This window comes from Cyprinus carpio, chromosome A17 (assembly GCF_018340385.1).
Source record: "Cyprinus carpio isolate SPL01 chromosome A17, ASM1834038v1, whole genome shotgun sequence".
Lineage (NCBI taxonomy): Eukaryota > Metazoa > Chordata > Actinopteri > Cypriniformes > Cyprinidae > Cyprinus > Cyprinus carpio.
In genome coordinates, this window is record NC_056588.1 from 11,179,088 (window position 1) to 11,199,951 (window position 20,864).

The window sequence follows — 20,864 nt, forward strand, 5'->3', positions numbered from 1 at the left end:
CAGTGACCATCGTTTCTGTCACTTTCGATTATTGTGAATATATAAATACACAATACCTTTCAAAAAATGAGTGACCTTCAAACTTTTCATCCTCAAAAATCTAAAAACATACACTAAATAAGAAGACACATCCAAATCAAAGATCCATTTATCTGCCTGGTCCAGCTGTGTGGATTAGAGCAGGAAGAGATCTGCAGATAACCTTTTGCAAATCAGAATTCATGGCTTCACAGTCTGTTTACAAGAACATTAGAGCACTACTGTATTTCATACTTTTTTCTCCTTTATTAATGAAGAGGGATTTTGTATATAAAATTTGCATTCACCAGGCTCATTTTTGACATATTTGTTCATTTTGATAAAGCTACTTGTCCCTTAAAATAGTGACCAGTTAATATGGTAGTGTTGGCCATTTTTTAAACGTTTACATTTGGTCCCCCTCCAGTCTTGAATATTTGGTTGCATCATGTTGATGCACTGGAGATATTTGACATTAAACCTCTCCCTTTCTAACAGCGGTCACCTACACACCCAGTACACCCACCTATAAGAGGACCCCTCCACCTGTGCCCCCTCGTTCCACCTCCAAACCTCTCATCTCCATCACAGCGCAGAGCAGCACAGAGTCTACGCAGGACGCCTACCATGAGGGACAACTGGCCAGAGGGGGTATGTAAACCAGTGTTATTTAAGTAATATTTATAAATTATTATAGTACTTACCCATATTTTGAATTTTTTTTTTTTTTTGCTTGGTTTTAATTTTTATTTTAGTTTTGGGTTTTATTATTTTTGTTATGTGGCTTTGTCATTTATGTTCGGGTGTTTTATATTTAATAGCTTTAATTTTTATTTCAGTTTTAGTTTTACACATTTTAGTACTTATTAAACTTATTTATTACAGTTAGCTGCCAAAGCAACATGTTTTTTTAAGTTTAACTTTTTTATCTAATATTTAGATTTTATTTTATTTCAGCTTTATTTCAATTACAAAAACAATTTTAATAGTTTTAGTTAACAATAACAACACTGCTCCCATCCCAGGATTTTACACAGCAAAGGCCAATAAGTAATTTTCTTTATATTGAAATCATGTTAATGTGCAGTAAATTTTTTAAATAAAAGGAGGGGCAGGTCAAAAATATTTTTTTGTGGTGATCAACATTGTGCCTCAAGTGCTGTTGATTAAGCTTAACCTGTAACAGAATATTTCTTTAATTCTGAAAATTGCATCATTCACAACCACACAATATTCTTATTTGTCCTCCAAATGACACCAGCTTCTCTTTATGCTTGTTTCACAGGCATCTGGGGCTCTGATGGGGTGAGTCTGAGTTTGGGTCGAGCCCTTTATAACTCCACTGACAGTCTGGACAGTGCCAAGGCCGTCACTATCGCCATGGAAGCAGCTGCCATGGCGATGGCAGGAAAGAGACACCCCTCCACAGACAGCCATAGCTCAGTGATGACCTGTGATAAAGCTGTGCTGGTGTCCAAAGCAGAAGAGTACCTAAAAACACCAAGGTCTTCAATAGGAATACAGGTGAAGTGCAATAGTTTATTCTAAGAACTTGCATCACTACTTAAAAGAATGGTTTAGCTGTATTTGTCTGTAAAAAGATTGTCAGTGGGGTCCAAAATAACACTGAAGTACATTGACTTTCATTATATGGACATTTTCAAAGCATCTTCTTTTGTGTTCCAAAGAAATTCATACAGATTTGGTAAACTACAATTTTTTTCCCTAAAAAAGTATTTATCTTTTTAAAATACCCTTTTCCATGTTTAATATGCCGACAACTATAAGTATATAGAATATAATGTGGGTTTTAGGGTGGGGCTAAATCAATGGGAAACGGACAAAGTGTTTGAGGAAAACTGTTTGGAAACAGTCACCGTTGGTTTTTTTTTCTTCTTTTTTTTTTCTTATTTCTGCTGAAACTTCCACTTTGACTAGCTTGAATAGAAATCCGCCTTTTCTTTCCACTTCCCTCTTGTTTTGAGCTCCTGCCTGTCTGTTGAGAACAAAATATTCATGAACAAAGTGCTGACTAGTGATAAATCCAACCCACAGGCACTCATGCAAACTGAATCTTATCTAACCAATGCAATGTAGGTTATTTTGGAGTCCAAACACAAAAGTATATACAAACCCATACACCTCCAGTCTGTGTTGTCATGCTAAAAATAGCTTCCTTTGAGTCATCATACCGCAATCTATTAATTAACATTCAACTCAGGCTTCACTGAATGGGCTCTCCCTCTCTCTCCTTCCCTTAATCGCCCTCTTTTCCCATCTCCTCTATTCGTCCTCCCTCCCTCCCTCTCTCAAGCTGTTTCTTGCCAGCAGTTATCTCTCTTTGCCTTGTGAATATCTGTTGAGATCATGTTCAAATAATGTTAAATGGGTTTGCCCCTCTCAGCCCTTTAGGTCATGTGTTCTGCATTCATTGTCCAGACTGACCCCTAGAGGTTATGCACAGGGAGCACAATTAACTGCCAATGGGGATGAATTGAGTCCATAAATATTTATTACCAGTCATGAAACAGAATTTTACAGCATTATTTTTATTAAAAATTATGTTTGCCCTAAAGATGGCAATTATTTAGATTTAGGTTTTTCTTGCATATTAGTGACAAACAGCACAGGTTTCTCTGTCACTGGCTGGACATGAGCCAGTCTCCATCTTTCAATGAAACAGAATCTGCTATGAAAACAATTAAAAAACACATTGTGTTTTTTTGGCAGCGTAATGGGAGGAATATTCCATATAATGTGTTACCACATAGAGTTCTGGACAACGACTAGGAAAAGTGTGGTGGTTTTAGCCTGAAAATAGTTGTTGCAGCTACCATCACCATAACTACAATAAATAAAAAAAACATTTTTAGTGTTCTGTTAATATCTTGTGTTATTTCCACTTCACATCTGTGTTAACAGTATGTTTTAATTAAAATCATTTAATTATTAGTGGAAAAAAAAACTGGTTATATTTGCAATGAAATGGAAAGTCTTCTTATTTAATTTCTAAATGTGTGTAATTGAAATCAGAAGACGTTGAATATAGCACACAAGTTATCTGTGCTTTTTTGTTTTTGTTGCTTTGATAACCCCTGGTCACTATCTGCTGCCCACCCTCTGCACCTTCACCACACCAGTTTTGAGATTTGATAAAATGTGACAGAGTGAATGAAGTGGGATGAAGATTTCACCACAGTTACCCTAGGCCTAGAGTACTACAGTGAAGGACAGCACTGCTCATCTACTGTAGCTGTAATCCTTATGGACTGACTTGTGTCTAAAGAAACCTCATACCCTGGCCTTCGTTCTTTCATGCCTGACAGTCTGACTCACTCAAACAGAATTCCTGTGCTCAGCCTTTCTGCTTCTTGATGTTCGGTCAGACCTATAGATCAGGGACAGCTGATTTGTCTGATCTATGATGAGAATCATCTTGTTCTCTGATTCTGAGTTCACCCTTCCTCAACCTGTCCTTCACCAACACTTGTGTGAGTCACACTTTCTTCAGATGGTTTGATGTTCTTAGCAGTGATGGACTCTTCTAAGCGACAGACATCATTTTTGATATACCTGAAAGATTGACCTTCAGTTCATTATTACGGTTATTCAGAATGTATTCAGAATGTAAGTTATTACAGAATGTATTTTAGCTTCTCAGGAATAAAGTATAACAGCTCTGTTGCATACACATGTTCAAAATTTGCAAAATGTATAGAATGAGCGAGTACATCATAAATTCATGTACCAAACCGCCTTTTTGTCTTATCCCAAATCACTACGGTACATTTATAATAAGTGATTATTTTTGGACTATTGTTATTGTAGCCTGTTCGGGTCGTCACCGCTGCGGAGTAAGACATACCTGCGTGAATCGCCATAGACATAAACTCAGAGAAGTAGCTCCGGTTAGAATGTTCTTCTGCGGGGTGCGTGCAGTTCTGTTTATTAACAGCTAGAGCACCTGAATTTACAAAGTGTTGCTTTAATAGCGATAATTGTTAAAAATAGCAGCTTAATTATTAAAAGTAAAATAATGTATCACAGTTCAAATGTTTGGGTCGGTAAGACTTTTTAATGTTTTGGAACAAAGTCTCGTGCTCACCAAGGCTGCATTTATTTGATAAAAAGTTGCTCCAGTCTTCAGTGTCACATAATCCTTCAGAAATAATTCTAATATGCTGATTTGGTGCTCAAGAAACCTTTTTATTAGTGTTAATGTTGAAAATAGTTGTATTACTTAATAATTTTTTGAAAATTGTGATACATGATTTATGATTCTTTGATTAAAGCACAGCTTTTAAATATAAAGTATTGTCACTTACTGTCACTTTTGATCAATTTAATGCATTCTTCCAAATATATAGAGTTAAGTTTAGGGTCAGGGTTATCATTATACATGATTTTTATTGTAAATTATATTTAAAAACGCATAATTGATTAGCATAAATGTACAATGTCTGAGCTGCAGTTGTTTAGAGCTGCAGTTGGCTTGACTAAACAGCATAGTCATTTCTCTCAAGTTTACTTTATGCATCTCTCAGTGTTTATTAACTCCAGGCTTGAGTTTCCACCATTCCTCAGGTGCTCTGTCACTTTTTTTTTTTACTTGGAAACTGAAAAGGAATCACCAGATTAAATTGCCAGATTACATAACGAATACAGTTATTACAATATAAGCTTCTATTCCTCTTTTGAAATGTTTGGATAGCACATTGTATTTTATACACTTGTGGACTAGACTCTGGTAAATCCCACTGAATTTTTAGCCCCCTAGTGAAAATTCATAATTTAAAATTTGATGTAATCTTGATGTAAACAAAAAAAGTTATGGTGTATAGATAGTGAAAATTCATAATTTAAAATTTGATGTAATCTTGATGTAAAATGTGTGACACAAAGAAATAGTTATGATTCTGCACAATTTCTGGGTCACTATTGTAATGCTAATCATATCATTCATAATCATGTAAGTATTAGAAGTATGTACATGGTCAGAAATCATCAATTAAAGCTCTGTGTTGTTGTTGGAGGCGACTGATTCTGAGTGTGAAAGCAAAGGCTCTCGAGAGTATCATTCTGTTGGGATTCAAGTGGAAGACGAGAGACGGTAGATACCCAGCACCTCTGTTTTATCTCTGTGTGAAGGGCTTGAGAGGCGCGATTTGCCAAAGTACCAGCTGAATGTGAAATGTTGTTGGTCTCATTTGAGATCTTTCTCTCTCATACAGACAGGGCCGGTTTAAGCGGTCCAATAGTGTCACGGCTGCCGTTCAGGCTGATCTGGAGTTGGAGGGTTTTCCTTTAATGGAGGATAAAGGTCTTCAGTTTGGCGGAGGTTTCCAGCGTCACAGCGAGCCCAGCACCCCTACGCAGTATGGCGCTGTTCGGACAGTCCGCACACAGGGTCTCTTCAGCTACCGCGAGGACTACCGCACCCCCACAGAGCCCTCAAGTCCCCAGCGAAGCCCCGAGCCCTGGTTGGAGCCCTCGCCACGGGAACCCATTGCCACCGTGGCGGTTACAGTGACGCCACCCCAACCCACGGATTCAGGAAGAGCGTCGCCCTCGTGCAGGAGGGACGGAAGCTGGTTCATGCAATTGCTGCACACAGAGACAAAAAAGATGGAGGGATGGTGCAAAGAGTTGGAGGGAGAGGCGGAAGAGAACGATCTGTCGGAGGAAAGTGAGTTAACAGAGCTCCGGTTTCATGAGCTGTTAAATCTTTATTTTATAATATTTGTTTGGTGGAGAGTTTGGTTCCAGATTTCAAAGTGTCAGGTATGAGTCCAAAGAAGTGTCGCATTTAACGGTGAAACACACGCAGAGCTCCAGGTTATTAGAGACTCGCACTGAGAGTGCTGCCATGTGAGCAATCACGTCTGTCAACATCTGTCAGGTTTCCATGGCAAAGAGCTTAGAGCAGCACTGAGGCTCTGAACGACAGACTGAGGGAGATAATGCACAGAAATGGATGTGAGAATGCATTACAGTATGAAAGTGTAGAGTGTGAGAGTATATACTGAATTTAATGAAGAATGAAGAATTTAATGAAGAACTTTGACAGTCACATATAACATACTGCATCTGTCATGTTGCCATTGTTCTTTGACCCTGCTGAAAAAGCTGGTCTGCTGGTCTTAGAAGTTTTAAGATGGTCTTCCAGCTGGTGTTTAGCTGGGCGGACAAAAGTTCCCCCAAAAAAAGTACCCAAGACCCCTATAAATACAGCCTACAAGACCAGCTAACACCAACAAATTAGGCGAGTAAAGAGTAGAGAAGCCGAGTAAAGAAGCATATACATTTACTTGGCTACTAAGTTCAATTTCTCTATAAACAACAAATTTCTTAGTACCTACTTAGCACTTGAATTTCAAAAGAATGGACATATATTATGGGATAGTCCCCAAAGTTTCCACACTTCACAATTTCAGCAGATGTAGTACTCAAACATTCAAATGGTTAGGGGTTGGAAAGATTTTTTGCTGTTTTTGAAAGACTTTTATGCTCACCAAGGCTGCATTTATTTGATAAAATTACAGTAAAAAATACAGTTTTCTGCTGTAGTATATTTTAAAATGTAATTTATTCCAGTGATGGCAAAGCCGAATTTGTAGAAGCCATTACTCCAGTCTTCAGTGTCACATGATCCTTCAGAAATCATTCTGATATACTGATGTAAAAAAAAAATATATATATATATATCAATGTTTAATATTTTTTGTAGAAACTTTTTTTGGGGTATTTGGACATCTTAATGAGTTCACATAATACTTTGTAGCAGAAACATCTACATGGTTATTTGCGAATTCACAGGTATATAAGTGTACAGACAATTTATTAACTGCATAAACAGTTAAATATGTACTGTATAAGCATGTGAGTTCAATAGCTGTCATGGTTGTTAAACATTTATCTCTCTTTTCCTGTTTGTGTGTTAGTCCTAGGGAAGATCCGGAGTGCTGTAGGAAGCGCTCAGCTCCTGATGTCCCAGAAATTCCAGCAATTTTATTGGCTTTGCCAGCAGAACCTAGTAGGTAACATCAGAGTGCACATATGCCAATTTGTGCACGAGTATGTGTGTTCTATTTATATTATTGTGCTATGCTTTATACTCTGCCACACTTCTATGGGGGTTGTCTGTGCTGGAGTAATTGAGGTGTAGTTGATGGCCTTTTGTTCTGCTGCTATATTCATTAAATATGATACACAGCAGCACATCAGCTGATCTGAGCCAGGCATGCAGAGAACGCAAATGACCAAGTACTGTGGTATGCACGATAGAGCAATGTTCTAGTAAACAATCTAAAACCTCATGAATAAAATACTCTTCTGTTTAATGATAAACACTCACAGTGGTAAATTGGCCACATACAGATTTATGAAATAACAACAAATGATAAAAATATAGTTATTGCATCAAATAAAAATGGTTACACTTCAGTTTTCGACTTTAATACAGTCTTTTATAAAGATGTGCATCCTGTGGAGGATTAGGAGTGCCACTTAAAAATAAAATGAAGAAATCAATTATGATTGCATTTAATTCAGAACTTAAAATGCAAAGAACTAAATCACTCGTTGGCAAATTAATATACATTTTTTAATCTATGTTAAAAATAAAGTTACACATAACAATAAATAATAAACTGATAAATTAAATGGCATTTTATTTAGCATTTAAAATAGTTTATTAATGTGTTTTCCAAATGCTTTTGTTTATTATTTATCATTTGAGTTGCTAATGTACAGTTTATACTGTTCATGCATGCAAGCAACCAGTCCACTGTGCACTGGCATTTTTTAACTCGATCAACAAATTTTAATGGAGCATTTTTCAATTTCTTAGTATTTATTGTTAAAATTAACACTATTTTTAAAATGAACTTTTAAAAATATGTCGATTTGTGATTTGTTTACATTTTTAGGGTACAGTGTACTTTTTTAAAACTTTGTTTTATTGCAGGACCCCAGTGCCATGCCTCGGCCCACCTCTCAGGACCTGGCCGGGTTCTGGGACCTGCTGCAGCTTTCCATTGATGATGTTACCTCCAAATTCAATGAGCTGCAGAAGATTAAATCCAACGATTGGAGGCTTATTGAAAGTCCTGTGAAGAAGGTGAGAGCTGATTGGTTAGAGGATTTGTGATGGTTGTATTTGACATCAAACCTAATTTGATGCTCGAGGCTGTACTTATAAAATAAATTCAAAAGTTTTGGGTTGTTAAGATTTTTTAAAGAAATCAATACTGTAAAGACATTTTTCATGTTGCTTTCCATATTTATCTTAGAATCCTGAAAAAAAAAATTAACCACAGTCCCCACAAAAATATTACAAAAAACAGTTTTCAGCCATCACAAGAATAAATTACATTTTAAAATAAAAGAAAACAATAAACAATTTAAGTTTGCCACCTTGGTGTGCATAAAAGCCTTACCAATCCCTGACTTTTAAATTTTTAGTGTATAGTTTATTAATTAAATTAAAAACATAATGTACCTCTAGTCTGCTGCAGATATTACTTGACACACATTTAAATGAAAAAATGAACACAATATTTGTACATTCATATCCTGTGTATGTCATGGTTCCAGCTCCCGCCGCCAGTACCAAAGAAGACATTGCGTAAGAGTGTGACAAGGGAAAAATCTTTGGATCTCCCTGACCGTCAAAGACAGGAGGCACGACGGCGCCTCATGGCAGCCAAACGCGCAGCTTCATTCCGCCAAAACTCAGCATCAGAACGGGCCGACAGCATCGAGATCTATATACCAGAGGCCCAAACGCGGCTCTGAGAGTCACAGGGAACACCTTTATCACACCCATCACCATCATCACTCTCAGTGACAGAGCCTGATACTACGAAATACCACGATCCATTCAACAAACAAATCATCAGAAACAAAAGTGTTTCATACCTGTCAAAAGGGTTTTGTACCTTTTAGAACTGCCTGCAACATCCATATGAAGTTTTCCCTGTTTAGGGAGACATACTTCACCAAAATTGCACAACATATCGCAATTGTAGACCCACGTGACGTTGCCTGACGAAGCAAAACTTTACATATAAGCTTTAATCACAGTCAATCTGATGTGAGTGTCTTTATGGCATCCATTTAGCACTTTCAAAATTGAAAAATTTAAATTTTGAGGCCTCAGATTTAAACAATTCATTTGTTTTTATTACATTAAGAAACCTGAAGAGAAGTCTTTAGTTCCGGTTCCATCTGGTTCCATTCGTTCAAGTTCTGTAGCTTTGTATTTCCGTTCTTATGATTCATTTATCTCTCTCTTTGTCTTTGTGTTTTTCTTTCTTTCCATCTCTCTCCACATTGAGTATTTTTCTCATGAACTCTCTTGTGAGCATTTATGTAAGTGCCAGTGCTGAAATACCTCAATCATACATTTTAGGGAAAATTTAAATCTCACCCTGAGGGTTTACATTGCCGGATTGAAGATCAGTTTTCATTATTCACCTACTTACTGATATCAAATATACAGCTGTCACATTGCTTCATACTTGATGTTTATGTTATTTTAGATTAATTGCTTTAGGTTTTTGGGTGCAATTGCTTAAAACCTAAATTCAACAATGTAAAGGTTCAAAAATGCATTTTTGCACTTTCTTCTTCTAAATGTATGTTTGTATGTATTTCCAAGGGAAATAAAGTTCTAAAAGATATCGTTGCAGTTGAATTGCAAGGTTTTGTGTGACTATCGATTTATCATTTCATGTCTCTGAATGTTTCATTCCTTCAGCCTTACCTAGTCATTCATCAGTTTTATTCATTTTTATTGAACCATTTTCCACTCCATCTGCTGTTATCAAGCATCTGGCCCATGTTCTCCACAAAAAGAAAAGAAAAGAAAAGAAAAACAGCTTTTTACATCTTTTCTATGTGTCTTGACAAAGAGAATCAATAATTCTGTCTCGACTGAAGGAGACTTTGGGTGTTCCCATTATTATCTAGATGACTTGGCGGTTGGTGATAGATGTAAGACTGCATGCAGTCCACATACCACACATCTGTGAGAATGAAACATGCAGAATGAATTAACTGTACAATCAAACTGTTCTCAAGTCTGTTTGATGGCATTTGTCCAAACAGGATGGTTGATTATATTAGATTATCAAAACCAGAAAAGCCAATATTGTTTTGGATTGTTATACAATCATTGAATTTGTTTTAAAATGCAGGCTTCATTAAGAATATATCACTAAAGGGACCCACTTTCTGTACCAGAGAGAGATTTCAGCTTAAACATGCAGAAGTCCAGCTCTAACACTTCAGATAAAAGAGTTTGATGTTTTGTTAATATGAAGCATAAATGCATGACCACTTATGGTTGTCTCTCAGTGACTCGCAGCCACTGAAGTATCACTGCCGGCAGCCTCAAAAACCTTCACAAAGACTTACTTTATACCATATTATTCAAAAATGCCATATTTTATCCACTTTTATCCCTATATATCATACAAGGTCACATTACATTTCAAAAGTCTAACTATTTCCCCACATTCTGTTGCGACTGCCCTGTTTTTGCCTCTGCATCATAGAAGAAGAGGAGGCCAGAGATTAGAGGAGATTAGTTTTATCACTTCCACTCGAATACCTTGTAGCTTTATATTCTCAATTTCCTTCACGAGATGACCTTGAGAAGAGCTTGTCGTTAGAAGCAAATATTTTCTTTTAATTTCCCTGTACTATGTATTTTTTTTTTTTTTCATTGTTCAAACACAATTACAGCATTTCATCTAAGAGAGGCTTGCAATTGATGAAACTGGCTTCAAGCTAGAGGAAATTTTGGGAGTATATTTTTCAAAACACAACCCAAAACACAGGATTTCTGCTGTAAATTGCGCCTAAAGTCACAATACAGTGTTTTAGCTCATTTCACACCAGCGGAAGTTTTGATGGATTATTTTGTTAGTCATTATATGGAACAAGTTCTGGGCAATTTATAGCTTTGTAGTGCGAGTCGTGGCCTTCAGGGTTTACAGAAATCCACAGGTCATTACTGACACCCTCCTGGCCTTACTAACTAGTCAGACTGTTGAAAAATACACACGTAATACACAATTGATGGGTAACAATTTACAAAAAGGTCTCATTTGTTAACATTATTTAATGCATTGATTAACCTGAACTAACAACAATTTTTTTTTTTTCAGAATTAATCTTTGTTAATGTTAATAAAATAATGTAGTCGTTCATTGTTTGTTCATGTTAACTATCAAAACGTTTTTGTAGGTATTACCAGCTGATTATATGATATTCATTTTTTATTATGGCAAATTTAAACATTGATAATGAACTTATTATTTTAATCATGTTTTGTTTATACGCTTTTTTCCCCCCTACATGGCAAAGACGTGTTTGTGATTATACGGTCCTGCAATGTGGCAGCTGTTCTTTCTGATTAACCTGCTCCATTATCAATATGCAAACATGCCAGTAATGCAGGCAGTGTTTATGTGCCAAATATGTTTATGTGCCACATGTTTGAACAGCTTCTGCTGTTCACAGACCTTCATGCACTTTGTCTTCCCCATGCTTCATCATATCATTTCAACTTGACAGTCTGAAAGTGTTTTGGTGAGCTGACATCTAAACAAACATCTGGAAGAACAAATGCTCTTGCCAACTTTTAGAACAGTGGAATCAGTTTTCAAATGTTGATTTGTTTGTAGGATTGCCATATTTTCATCAGCAGGGTTGCACTGAGTGGTCATGTTTAGATATGCTTTCATGAACACCATGTGCATTTACTCCATTCATATGTACATTTATTTCCATCAAAATAAATCATTAGTCAGTATTAAACAAAAAGAAATGATTCATTGAAAATGGTTAATCCTCCGCTCCACAGTATCTGAAAACATCCAGCAGGCCTTTGGTACCGGTGCGGACTGAGATGCGCCTGTTTCGGTTTCTTACTCTAGAGAAGCTTCATCTTGGGACTGGATTAATCCTGGATCTCAGAATGTGAAAAGATTATAAAATCCTAGTGAAATTAACAAATGAAAAAGGTAGTTGTTTAGCTGAGAATATTTTCATTTAATATATACTGTATATCATATCTGAAGGGTGAATATAATACCAAATATTCATTATTTGTACAGAATTATATAAATAGTTATATATAAATATATATATATATATATAATATAAATACATAATTGAACCTTTGTTGAAGCAAAATTCTTTTTCTGCTCTTCCTTATCGGTTGAGTTTTGTTTTGTTTTTTGGGGGGTTGGGGGGTGGGGGCATGCACCATTCTGATGCTGAATGTGGGTTTTCCTGCTTCATTGCTTTTCCAAATCACTTTTTTGAATGTTGTTTATTGTTAAACTTATCAGTTTTGTTTATTTTTATGTATTCATGAAATGTTTGAATTGTGTTAGAAATTTGTATTACAAATTTGACTTTGTTTTTGGTCATCTGGATTATTTGTGTTTCTTTTCATGACTTGATTATTGCTATGATAATATATTGTAAATAATTCAGTCATTAAATTTTTGAAGGAAATTAGTTCTTTGGATTGTCTTGGATTAACTTTACACAACATTAACAACACAACGATTAGAACTTTTCCCAACAGTCGTCTCGCATTTGTTTCACCAGTCCAGCACCAGTTTTGTGACAAAACATCAAAATTGTGGATAACTGTGCCTATTTAAACCCTGATCTGATGACATTTTGGTAATCTAGTTCAAAACAAAACACATTCATAAAAACAGATTTTAATTTTGCAATACAGCTCTACGAAATGTCCACCACATTGGTGATCAAATAAATTTATAAAAATATTGAATTCTAAATTTGTGTGTGAGAATGTGTGTGTTTGTTTGTGTTGTTGGTTTAAATTATTATATATTATTAAAAATTACATTTACTGCAATCTTCAAAATTCTACATCCTTTTTGTCAGCAGAGGACGACAGAGTGGCGTTTATAAAGGCTGGTCATGTGATTGGATGAGGTCACGTGACGTCTCACAGTCTGACGGGTTAGCTGTAACTGTGTAGTTGCTAGAGCCCGGTGAAGGAATGTGAGCTTTGTTATTGTAGCGCTTACATCAAAAGACATAATTAATAGTTTACGTCTTTAATACGCAAAAAGTATTAAGAATCTGTTTTGTGAACGTTATTTTGTCTACAAGAGGTAAGAGCAATGACAACAAACTAAAAAAAAACAAACAAACAGAAACTTGTAACATGTAGAAATTATCTTCATTTATAGTGTGATTTAGATTGCAGTTTATTTTTAACTTCTTCTTATGTTGTTTAAGGTCAGAATTTGGTTTTAATACTGTAGTAGAGGGCAGAGTATTTTCTCAGTGATTAATGCAGACAGATGGGCCAGAAGGTATGTTTGTATAATATAATGAGTGTCTCTCTTGTTCTAGACTGGTAATTGGTTTCATGGGAGCTGATTGTGGTGTATTACCATAGGACACTGCAGTCTGACATTCGTTCGGAGATCTGAGCAATGTCCTCCCAGCCAAATAAATTAAAACTGTCCTCGGGTCACAACTTAAGCATGGACTACTCCTCCCAGGACTTTCACCTGAAAATCATCAGCCTGGGCTTCATCTTCTACACCTTTATCTTCCTCCTCTCTCACATCCTATCTAGCCTGCTGTTTAACACCTATCGATCACTGTCAGCCAAAGAAAAGGTGCCAATTAATATGGTTGATTGTTTAAAAAAAAATACAAATTGTTCTTCCAAAAAGGAAAATTTGCTGAAAATTCACTCATTCTTAGGCCATTCAAGATGTAGAAGTTTGTTTTTTCAACAGAGCAGATTTGAAGAAATTTAGCATTACATCACTTGCTCACCGATGGATTGAATGGGTGCCGTCAGAATGAGAGTTCATATAGTTGATTAAAAACATAATAATCCACAAGTCATCCAAACGACTCCAGTCTGTCGATTAATGTCTTCAGAAGCAAAAAGCTGCATGTTTGTTAAAAAAAAAAAAAAAAAAATCCGTCAGTCAGTTTCAACTTTAAATGTCCATAATCCATAATAATGCTTCATCCAGTGAAAAAGTCTATCCCCTGTTGTCATTTCACATCCGAATCCACTGACATATTTATTTAGAACTGTTTTGGGCCATTTTCACTTGTAAATGGTGTTTGATCTGTATATTTCTTTCGTAAGTCCGACAAGACAGCTTTTTCACTGGAGAAAGCAATTTCTTGAAGTTAAAAATGTCTTGAAGAATTTATTATAAACACATAGATTGAACTGGAGTTGCGTTGATTACTTGTGGATTTTTGTGATTCTTTTATCAGCTGTTTGGACTCTCATTCTGACGGCACCCATTCACTGCAGAGGAATTTTTAATGAAAAATCTAACTCATCTACATCTTAAATGCTCTGAGGTAAGTCAGTTTTCAGCAAATTTTCATTTTTGGATGAACTATTCCTTTAATATGAAAGTGATATTTTTGTGCCTATATAATTTCCTAACATTACTATCTTTATCTTTCCTTCAGTCTTCTGGGATTTGGCTGTGACACGGGCTGTATTTGGCATCCAGAGCACGGTGGCAGGGCTTCGGGCACTCATGGAGGACTCTGCCATCTACTCTGATAAGATTCTCGGGCAGGAGAACTGGTCCTGGTTCAACGTGCTGACCGCTACAGGATTCTTCCTGTTTGAAAATGTGGCCCTTCATGCATCCAATGTGGCATTCCGGTCCTTCGATCTGCCGTTAGCCGTGCATCACTTCTTCGCCCTCACGGGGTTTGCTGGGGCAGTTGTGTGGAACTGGCTGGGTCATTTCCTCCCTATGGTGACTTTACTGCTAGAGATGAGCACACCTTTCACCTGCATCTCCTGGATGCTGCTTAAGGTGAGACGCAAAGGTCAAAGTAAAACTTTTTACTTGAAAACTCAGTTTGTTAGTATGATTTAGTGCAGTTTGTTAATAAATAATATATATACAGTCAAAGCTGCAAATAAACAGTTTGTCTAGTGAGGTTCTGAAACGCCTTTCATTTTTCATCTGCTGGCCAGTTTCACTTCTATTTTGCCATGTCAAAAACATGTTTTCTTCCTCAGTTCAACAGTTTATCATGTTTTAAAGCTGAGAACTCTTTTATAGTTATGCTATAACTGTTCACTGTTCTTAGAAAGAGGAACTTTTTCACTAAGTTTCAACCTTTTTAAATTAAAGTTCAACTTCTAAAAAATAAGTTCTCTAGACAATGAGATTTTCATTCCACTGCCCTGCTTCTTGTGTTTTTAAATGCACAAACAAACACGTTCTGTGGGAATAACCCTTTAAGAGACATACACACAGAATGTGTATTTGCATTCTACAGCACTGCTTTTTTATTTTTTATGTAAATATAGCAGGCTTTAGCGGTAAATTATCTGCCAGTTTCCTTTTTCAGGTCGACTCTTGTCATGATGGAGCAACAGTTTGAACTATTCTGTTTATTTGCTTTAGATTTCAGAGATCAGAGTTCAAAAATCTGTCAGTATACAGTACAGTAGAAATTCAAATTCCCTCTAAGTAGCTAACTGTGAATCAACTACATTTGAATCAATAAAATTCAATTCAAGTTTATTTGCATAGCACTTTTTATGATACAGATCGTTGCATAGCAACTTTACAGAAAATTGTTTTTACAATATATTTAGTAGCAGCTTATCAGTGGTGACTGTCAGTTTATGTACAGAAATGTACAGAAAATTTAAATAAAGATGTAATCAAACAGACGATAAACACTGTTAACAGCGATTATTATATGATGCAAATCAAACTTAAAGCAAAATTTAGTTCTGTATGTTGTTTCAGGGTTGCAATCATTTGAGGTCCTCTGAGGGGTTGACATCATCTCTTCTCAGGTGTTCTGGATCCAGACTGAAGCTTGTGTAAATCCTAGTTACCCGAGGCAGAAACAGAGAAACAAATAGAGACATAATTAGCATAGCCAAATAAGAAAAAGCTCTACCTCCTTTAGTGGACTTTGCTATCCTAGGTACTACCAAAAGTCCAGAGTTTTTTGACCTTAGGGAGCGTGATGGGTTGTAGCGTGGTAGAAAACTAGTTAGGTACGCAGGAGCTAAACCATTAAGGGCCTTATAGGTAAGTAATAATATTTTGTAACTGATACGGAGCTTAATAGGTAGCCAGTGCAGAGACTGTAAAATTGAGGTAATATGATAATTTTTTCTTGACCTGGTAAGGACTCTAGCCGCTGCATTTTGGACTACCTGTAGCTTGTTTATTGAAGATGCAGGACAACCACCTAGCAGTGCATTACAATAGTCCAGTCTAGAGGTCATGAATGCATGAACTAGCTTTTCTGGATCAGAAACAGGTAACATCTTTCGTAGCTTGGCAATGTTTCTAAGATGGAAGAATGATGTTATTGCAACATGGGAAATATGATTTTCAAAAGACAAGTTGCTGTCTAATATAACACCCAGATTTAGAGAAAGTAACACGTCATCCGTCTAGTTGCAAATTGTAATTCAAGAGATTCTGTGTACTGTTTTTTTGGTCCAATAAGTAATATCTCTGTCTTATCTGAATTTAATAGGAGAAAATTATTGGTCATCCAATCTTTTACATTTTTAACAGACTCTGTTAGCTTAGATAATTTAGAAGTTTCATCTGGTCATGGTGAGATGTATAGTTGAGTATCATCAGCATAAGAGTGGAAACTAATCCCCTATTTTCTAATAATATTACCAAGGGGCAACATGTATATTGAAAATAGCAGAGGACCTAGGACAGATCCTTGTGGCACTCCATATTTTACTGGTGATAATTCAGATGACTCCTCATTTAAATAAACAAAGTGGTAGCAGTCTGAAAGGTAGGATCTAAACCATCTTAAAGCCTGCCCTTGAATACCTGTATAGTTTTGTAATCGATCTATAAGTATGTCATGATCTATGGTGTTGAACGCAGCACTAAGATCAAGTAAAACTAGCAATGACATGCAGCCTTGGTCTGACGCAAGAAGCAAGTCATTTGTAATTTTAGTGCAGTTTCTGTGCTATGGTGGGGCCTGAAACCTGAAATTCTTCATAGAGATCATTTTTTTGCAGGAAGGAGCACAATTGAGCAGACACAACTTTTTCTAAAAAGTTTAGACAGAAACAGAAGATTTGAAATGGGTCTGTCTGTACAGTTTGCCAGTTCACTAGGATATAGTTGTGGTTTCTTAATAAGAGGCTTAATAACGACCAGCTTGAATGGTTTTTGGGACGTGACCTACAGATAACGAGTTAATAATATTGAGAAGCGGTTTTTCTGCTACAGGTAACAACTCTTTCAGTAATTTAGTGGGTACAGGATCTAACAGACATGTTCTTGGTTTAGATGCAGTGATAAGTTTATTTAGCTCTTCCTGTCCTTTAGTTGTAAAGCACTGCAGTTTATCTTTGGGTACGATGAATGAGGCTGAAGTATTAGACGCTGTAGAATCTACATTTGTTATTGTATTTCTGATGTTATCTGTTTTATCAGTGAAGAAATTCATAAAGTCATTACTATTAAACTGTGAGGGAATATTTAGATCGAGTGGTGTCTGTTTATTTGTTAATCTAGCCACTGTGCTAAATAAAAACCTTGGATTGTTTTGGTTATTTTTTATGAGTTTGTGGATATGCTCAGCCCTGGCAGCTTTTAGAACCTGTCTATAGCTGGACCCTGTAACCCTGTTTTGAACTTTGTTTTAACTCTTACATTCCTTCTTTTCTAGCGGGCTGGTCTAAGACTCTGTTCTGGAAAGCTAACCAATGGATGATGATCCACATGTTTCATTGCCGGATGGTTCTGTCCTACTACATGTGGTGGGTGTGCTGGAATCATTGGGAGGAGATGAAGACTCACATCCCACTGGTTCAAAGACTGCTGTTCTTCACAGGCCTCTTCCTGCTCACCTTCTTCCTCAACCCCATTTGGACACATAAGAAAACCCTGCAGCTTCTCAATCCCATGGACTGGAACTTTGACAACAAACCTGCAGCAGAGAATGGACCGATCCGAGACCAGGATCGACACAAGCCCCATGCCAGCTGATTAACACTAACATCAAGGTCTTATGGGAAATACAGTCTAGAGAAGATACGGTCTGCTACACAAAGTTGTGTTTTTAGTATTATTTGAAGTTTTAAGAGCTTTAGGTTTAGCACTAACTACTACTACTTACTGTATTAAAAGGATTCGTTCACCCAAAAATGAAAATTGTATCATCATTTACTCACCCTCATGTTGTTCTGAACCTGAATGACCAACTTTCTTCTGTGGAACTGTTTGTGTCCATAAACTGAGTATCAATGGGGCTCAAAACAAATTCTCAGGACTTTCATTATATAGACCAAAAGATTATTTTAATATATATTTTATCTATTGCGTTTTACTGAAGAACGAAAGTCATTCAAGTTTGGATTTTCATTTTAGGTGAACTGTCTGTTCAAGTACAGTAGTTCTGTCTATACAGTATAAGATTAGAAGTCTGATGCGTGTTTCAGGAAGACTTCTTTGAGCCTGCAAAAATCATGTGATCTGTTTTATGCAACTTGCTTTCAACTTCCTGTCTGAGTTGAGTTGGGTGTCCTGAAAAGCCTTTTATGTGTGTTTGGGTGTTTCAGGAGTGGCTGTTTGAGTCTCATTTCTCTTTGCACATTGGCAGTCCGTGCAGCAAAGCATCTCTCAAGCTGGGAAATCCTTGTCTTTTTCTTAAGTTTTTATCTGCATGATAGGCTCATATTTGTTATTCTCAGTGATTCTTTGTCTTGTGAAAAGAAAACCCTGACTGCTTTATGATTGAGCATGGTATGTCATCTCAGCCACACTCTATTTCACTAAATGTCACTCAGTCTGCTTTGGAAACATCAGACCTTGTTTTTGTTTCATTTTACGAAGGAATTCTCTTTTACAGAGGTTGTGTATTGGTGTTCAATGGATGTAGGAGTTTTTATGGATGTTTGACTAAACTCTTTGTGTTCTGCATAAATAGGGTTTGTTCCGACAGAGGCTGACTAATCTCTGTAGAAAGGAATATGTGATTTTGTGTGTGTGTGTGTGTGTGTGTGTGTGTGTGTGTGTGTGTGTGTGCACGTGCACCAGGGAGGGATAAGGTATGGAAAGAAAGTTATTTAATTTTAAAATATTGTTTCATCTCGAGAACTAGATATCGAACTAGAGTTCCTCTGTGTTTTTGTATGTTATACCAAATGCTTCCTCTTTTTGTCATAATTTATATAGATTCTTTAAATGAAGTTAAAAAGCAAAAAAGAAAATTCACATTATGGCATATAGCACATTTAAGGCAAATATAACAGACAATACAAAACCTTAATGTACCAAATTAATCTGCACATTGAGCCAATGCTACTACAGGATATGAATGAAGGAAAAAAAATGGTTCAATGCTTGACCTTTGTAACAGCTCAGGGTATTTTGAGGATGATACAAAGAGGATGTGCAATATTATCTGATAGCAACAGGTGTAAAAAAGCAATGTATAAATATTAAGGAATTTATGACAGAACTTCTTTATAATGTAATAGTGACAAAGGGGCAGTTTAACTGCTATCACCAGCTGCTAAAATACCTCGGCTTTAGTTGCTCTTGTCTTTTTCAGTGTGGTTTTAAAAAGAGCATTGCAGCTTTTGACAGCCTGTTCTTTCACACTGAGAGAGTCAGAACTGTGGGTTTCTGTGAACTGTGGGATTGTGTCATACATGTATAGCAGGCTAAATGATATTTAAACCGCTCACAGACAACATTCATTACTCTCGAATGAGAGGGAAGGAAATAACAGGAAATATCACTAACCTTGAAACTATCTTTGTTTGTTTCTTTTTTCTTTTTCTTTCATTTTCATTTCATTTTGGGAATTCATATGTACTTCTATGCATACCAAAACCATGACTGATTATTTAAACGTATTTTCTTGTTACATTTTGTGGTTAATTTAAAATGATTCATTTAAAACTGGAACAAACTACTGCTTGTGTTTCCACAGTTGTCTTCAGTATGGTGACTGGAAACCTGTTGTATATTTAAATATTAATCAATGTTATTGGGTGCACATTTCAACTGAAATTATCACTCACAGGGAAATGCATATATTTAAATATAGGCTTAAAATTCAAGATTCAAAGCTTGAAAGCTACCGTGGATGCTCTTCTGTATAATTTATTATGTACTAATAAAGGTTTTACCACCAAAATATGTTTGTTTGTTTTTTCTCTGGAGAAATGTTTTCTTGCATTTCTGAGTCACCGAGTTAACAGTTTAATGCAGAAAGTGCAGCTTAAATTTTCAGCTTTAGGGATGTGAATATGCGTTCTGCAATTAATTATCAAAGATACCAGTAAATAGGAGGGCCAGCAGCAACCTGAGCAGAAGAAGAAGCAAACAAAGACTTGTCTTGCTTGTGGATAGCCAAAGTCTCACTATGAGAGCGATGGTTCCTCTATCCACTTTTTTTTTTAATCAGCAAGGCCCTGTCAGGTACTTCTAATGTTCCACAAAGGTTTGTAATGCTTACAGTGGTGAAGGACTAACAAACTCCAGGATACCAATGTTTAGTTTGATTGGCTGGCACTGTATACCGGCTATACATACGGCTGGCCCAGTTACGTGATTACTTTATTAATTTTATTATTAAAGTACAGAAATTACATTTGATCCCCTACACAAATCAAAATGAATCGCAGATCGGCATTAATGCATTAAAGTTTGAAAACATTCAGCGAGTGTGTTGACCACTAGAGTGCAGTATAGCGCTGCAAATACACTGCAACCATTTGCTAGACTTTGGACATTTGTGAAAGGAATCTGTTACATTAAATCACAACC

General features: G+C 36.3%; 2 protein-coding genes across 5 annotated transcripts in view; both read left to right on the forward strand.

Moving 5' to 3' along the window:
• LOC109107962 (disks large-associated protein 2-like) overlaps nucleotides 1–12,552 on the forward strand; it is a 128,151-nt gene extending 115,599 nt beyond the window's left edge. Inside the window, exons 10-16 of the mRNA XM_042774064.1 lie at nucleotides 517–669; nucleotides 1,304–1,547; nucleotides 5,033–5,128; nucleotides 5,250–5,704; nucleotides 6,960–7,051; nucleotides 7,985–8,137; nucleotides 8,614–12,552. Coding sequence (XP_042629998.1) covers nucleotides 517–669; nucleotides 1,304–1,547; nucleotides 5,033–5,128; nucleotides 5,250–5,704; nucleotides 6,960–7,051; nucleotides 7,985–8,137; nucleotides 8,614–8,814 — 1,394 coding nt within the window. The 3' untranslated portion in view covers nucleotides 8,815–12,552. The remainder of the gene's footprint in view (nucleotides 1–516; nucleotides 670–1,303; nucleotides 1,548–5,032; nucleotides 5,129–5,249; nucleotides 5,705–6,959; nucleotides 7,052–7,984; nucleotides 8,138–8,613) is intronic.
• Nucleotides 12,553–12,993: 441 nt separating this feature from the next.
• On the forward strand, nucleotides 12,994–19,028 carry LOC109107975 (protein CLN8-like). Of its 4 annotated transcripts, none has more exons than XM_019121160.2 (4): nucleotides 12,994–13,184; nucleotides 13,429–13,700; nucleotides 14,526–14,885; nucleotides 17,754–19,028. In XM_019121160.2, the coding sequence occupies exons 2-4, from the start codon at nucleotides 13,512–13,514 to the stop codon at nucleotides 18,072–18,074; spliced, it is 870 nt and encodes a 289-aa protein (XP_018976705.1). In that variant the 5' UTR covers nucleotides 12,994–13,184; nucleotides 13,429–13,511; the 3' UTR covers nucleotides 18,075–19,028. The 4 variants fall into 4 exon arrangements, 3 of the variants coding, with proteins under 3 accessions (XP_018976705.1, XP_042629999.1, XP_042630000.1); XM_042774065.1 differs by having other exon boundaries at nucleotides 13,475–13,700; XM_042774066.1 differs by lacking the exon at nucleotides 12,994–13,184 and adding an exon at nucleotides 13,371–13,388 and having other exon boundaries at nucleotides 13,475–13,700.
• The last annotated feature ends 1,836 nt before the right edge of the window (nucleotides 19,029–20,864 follow it).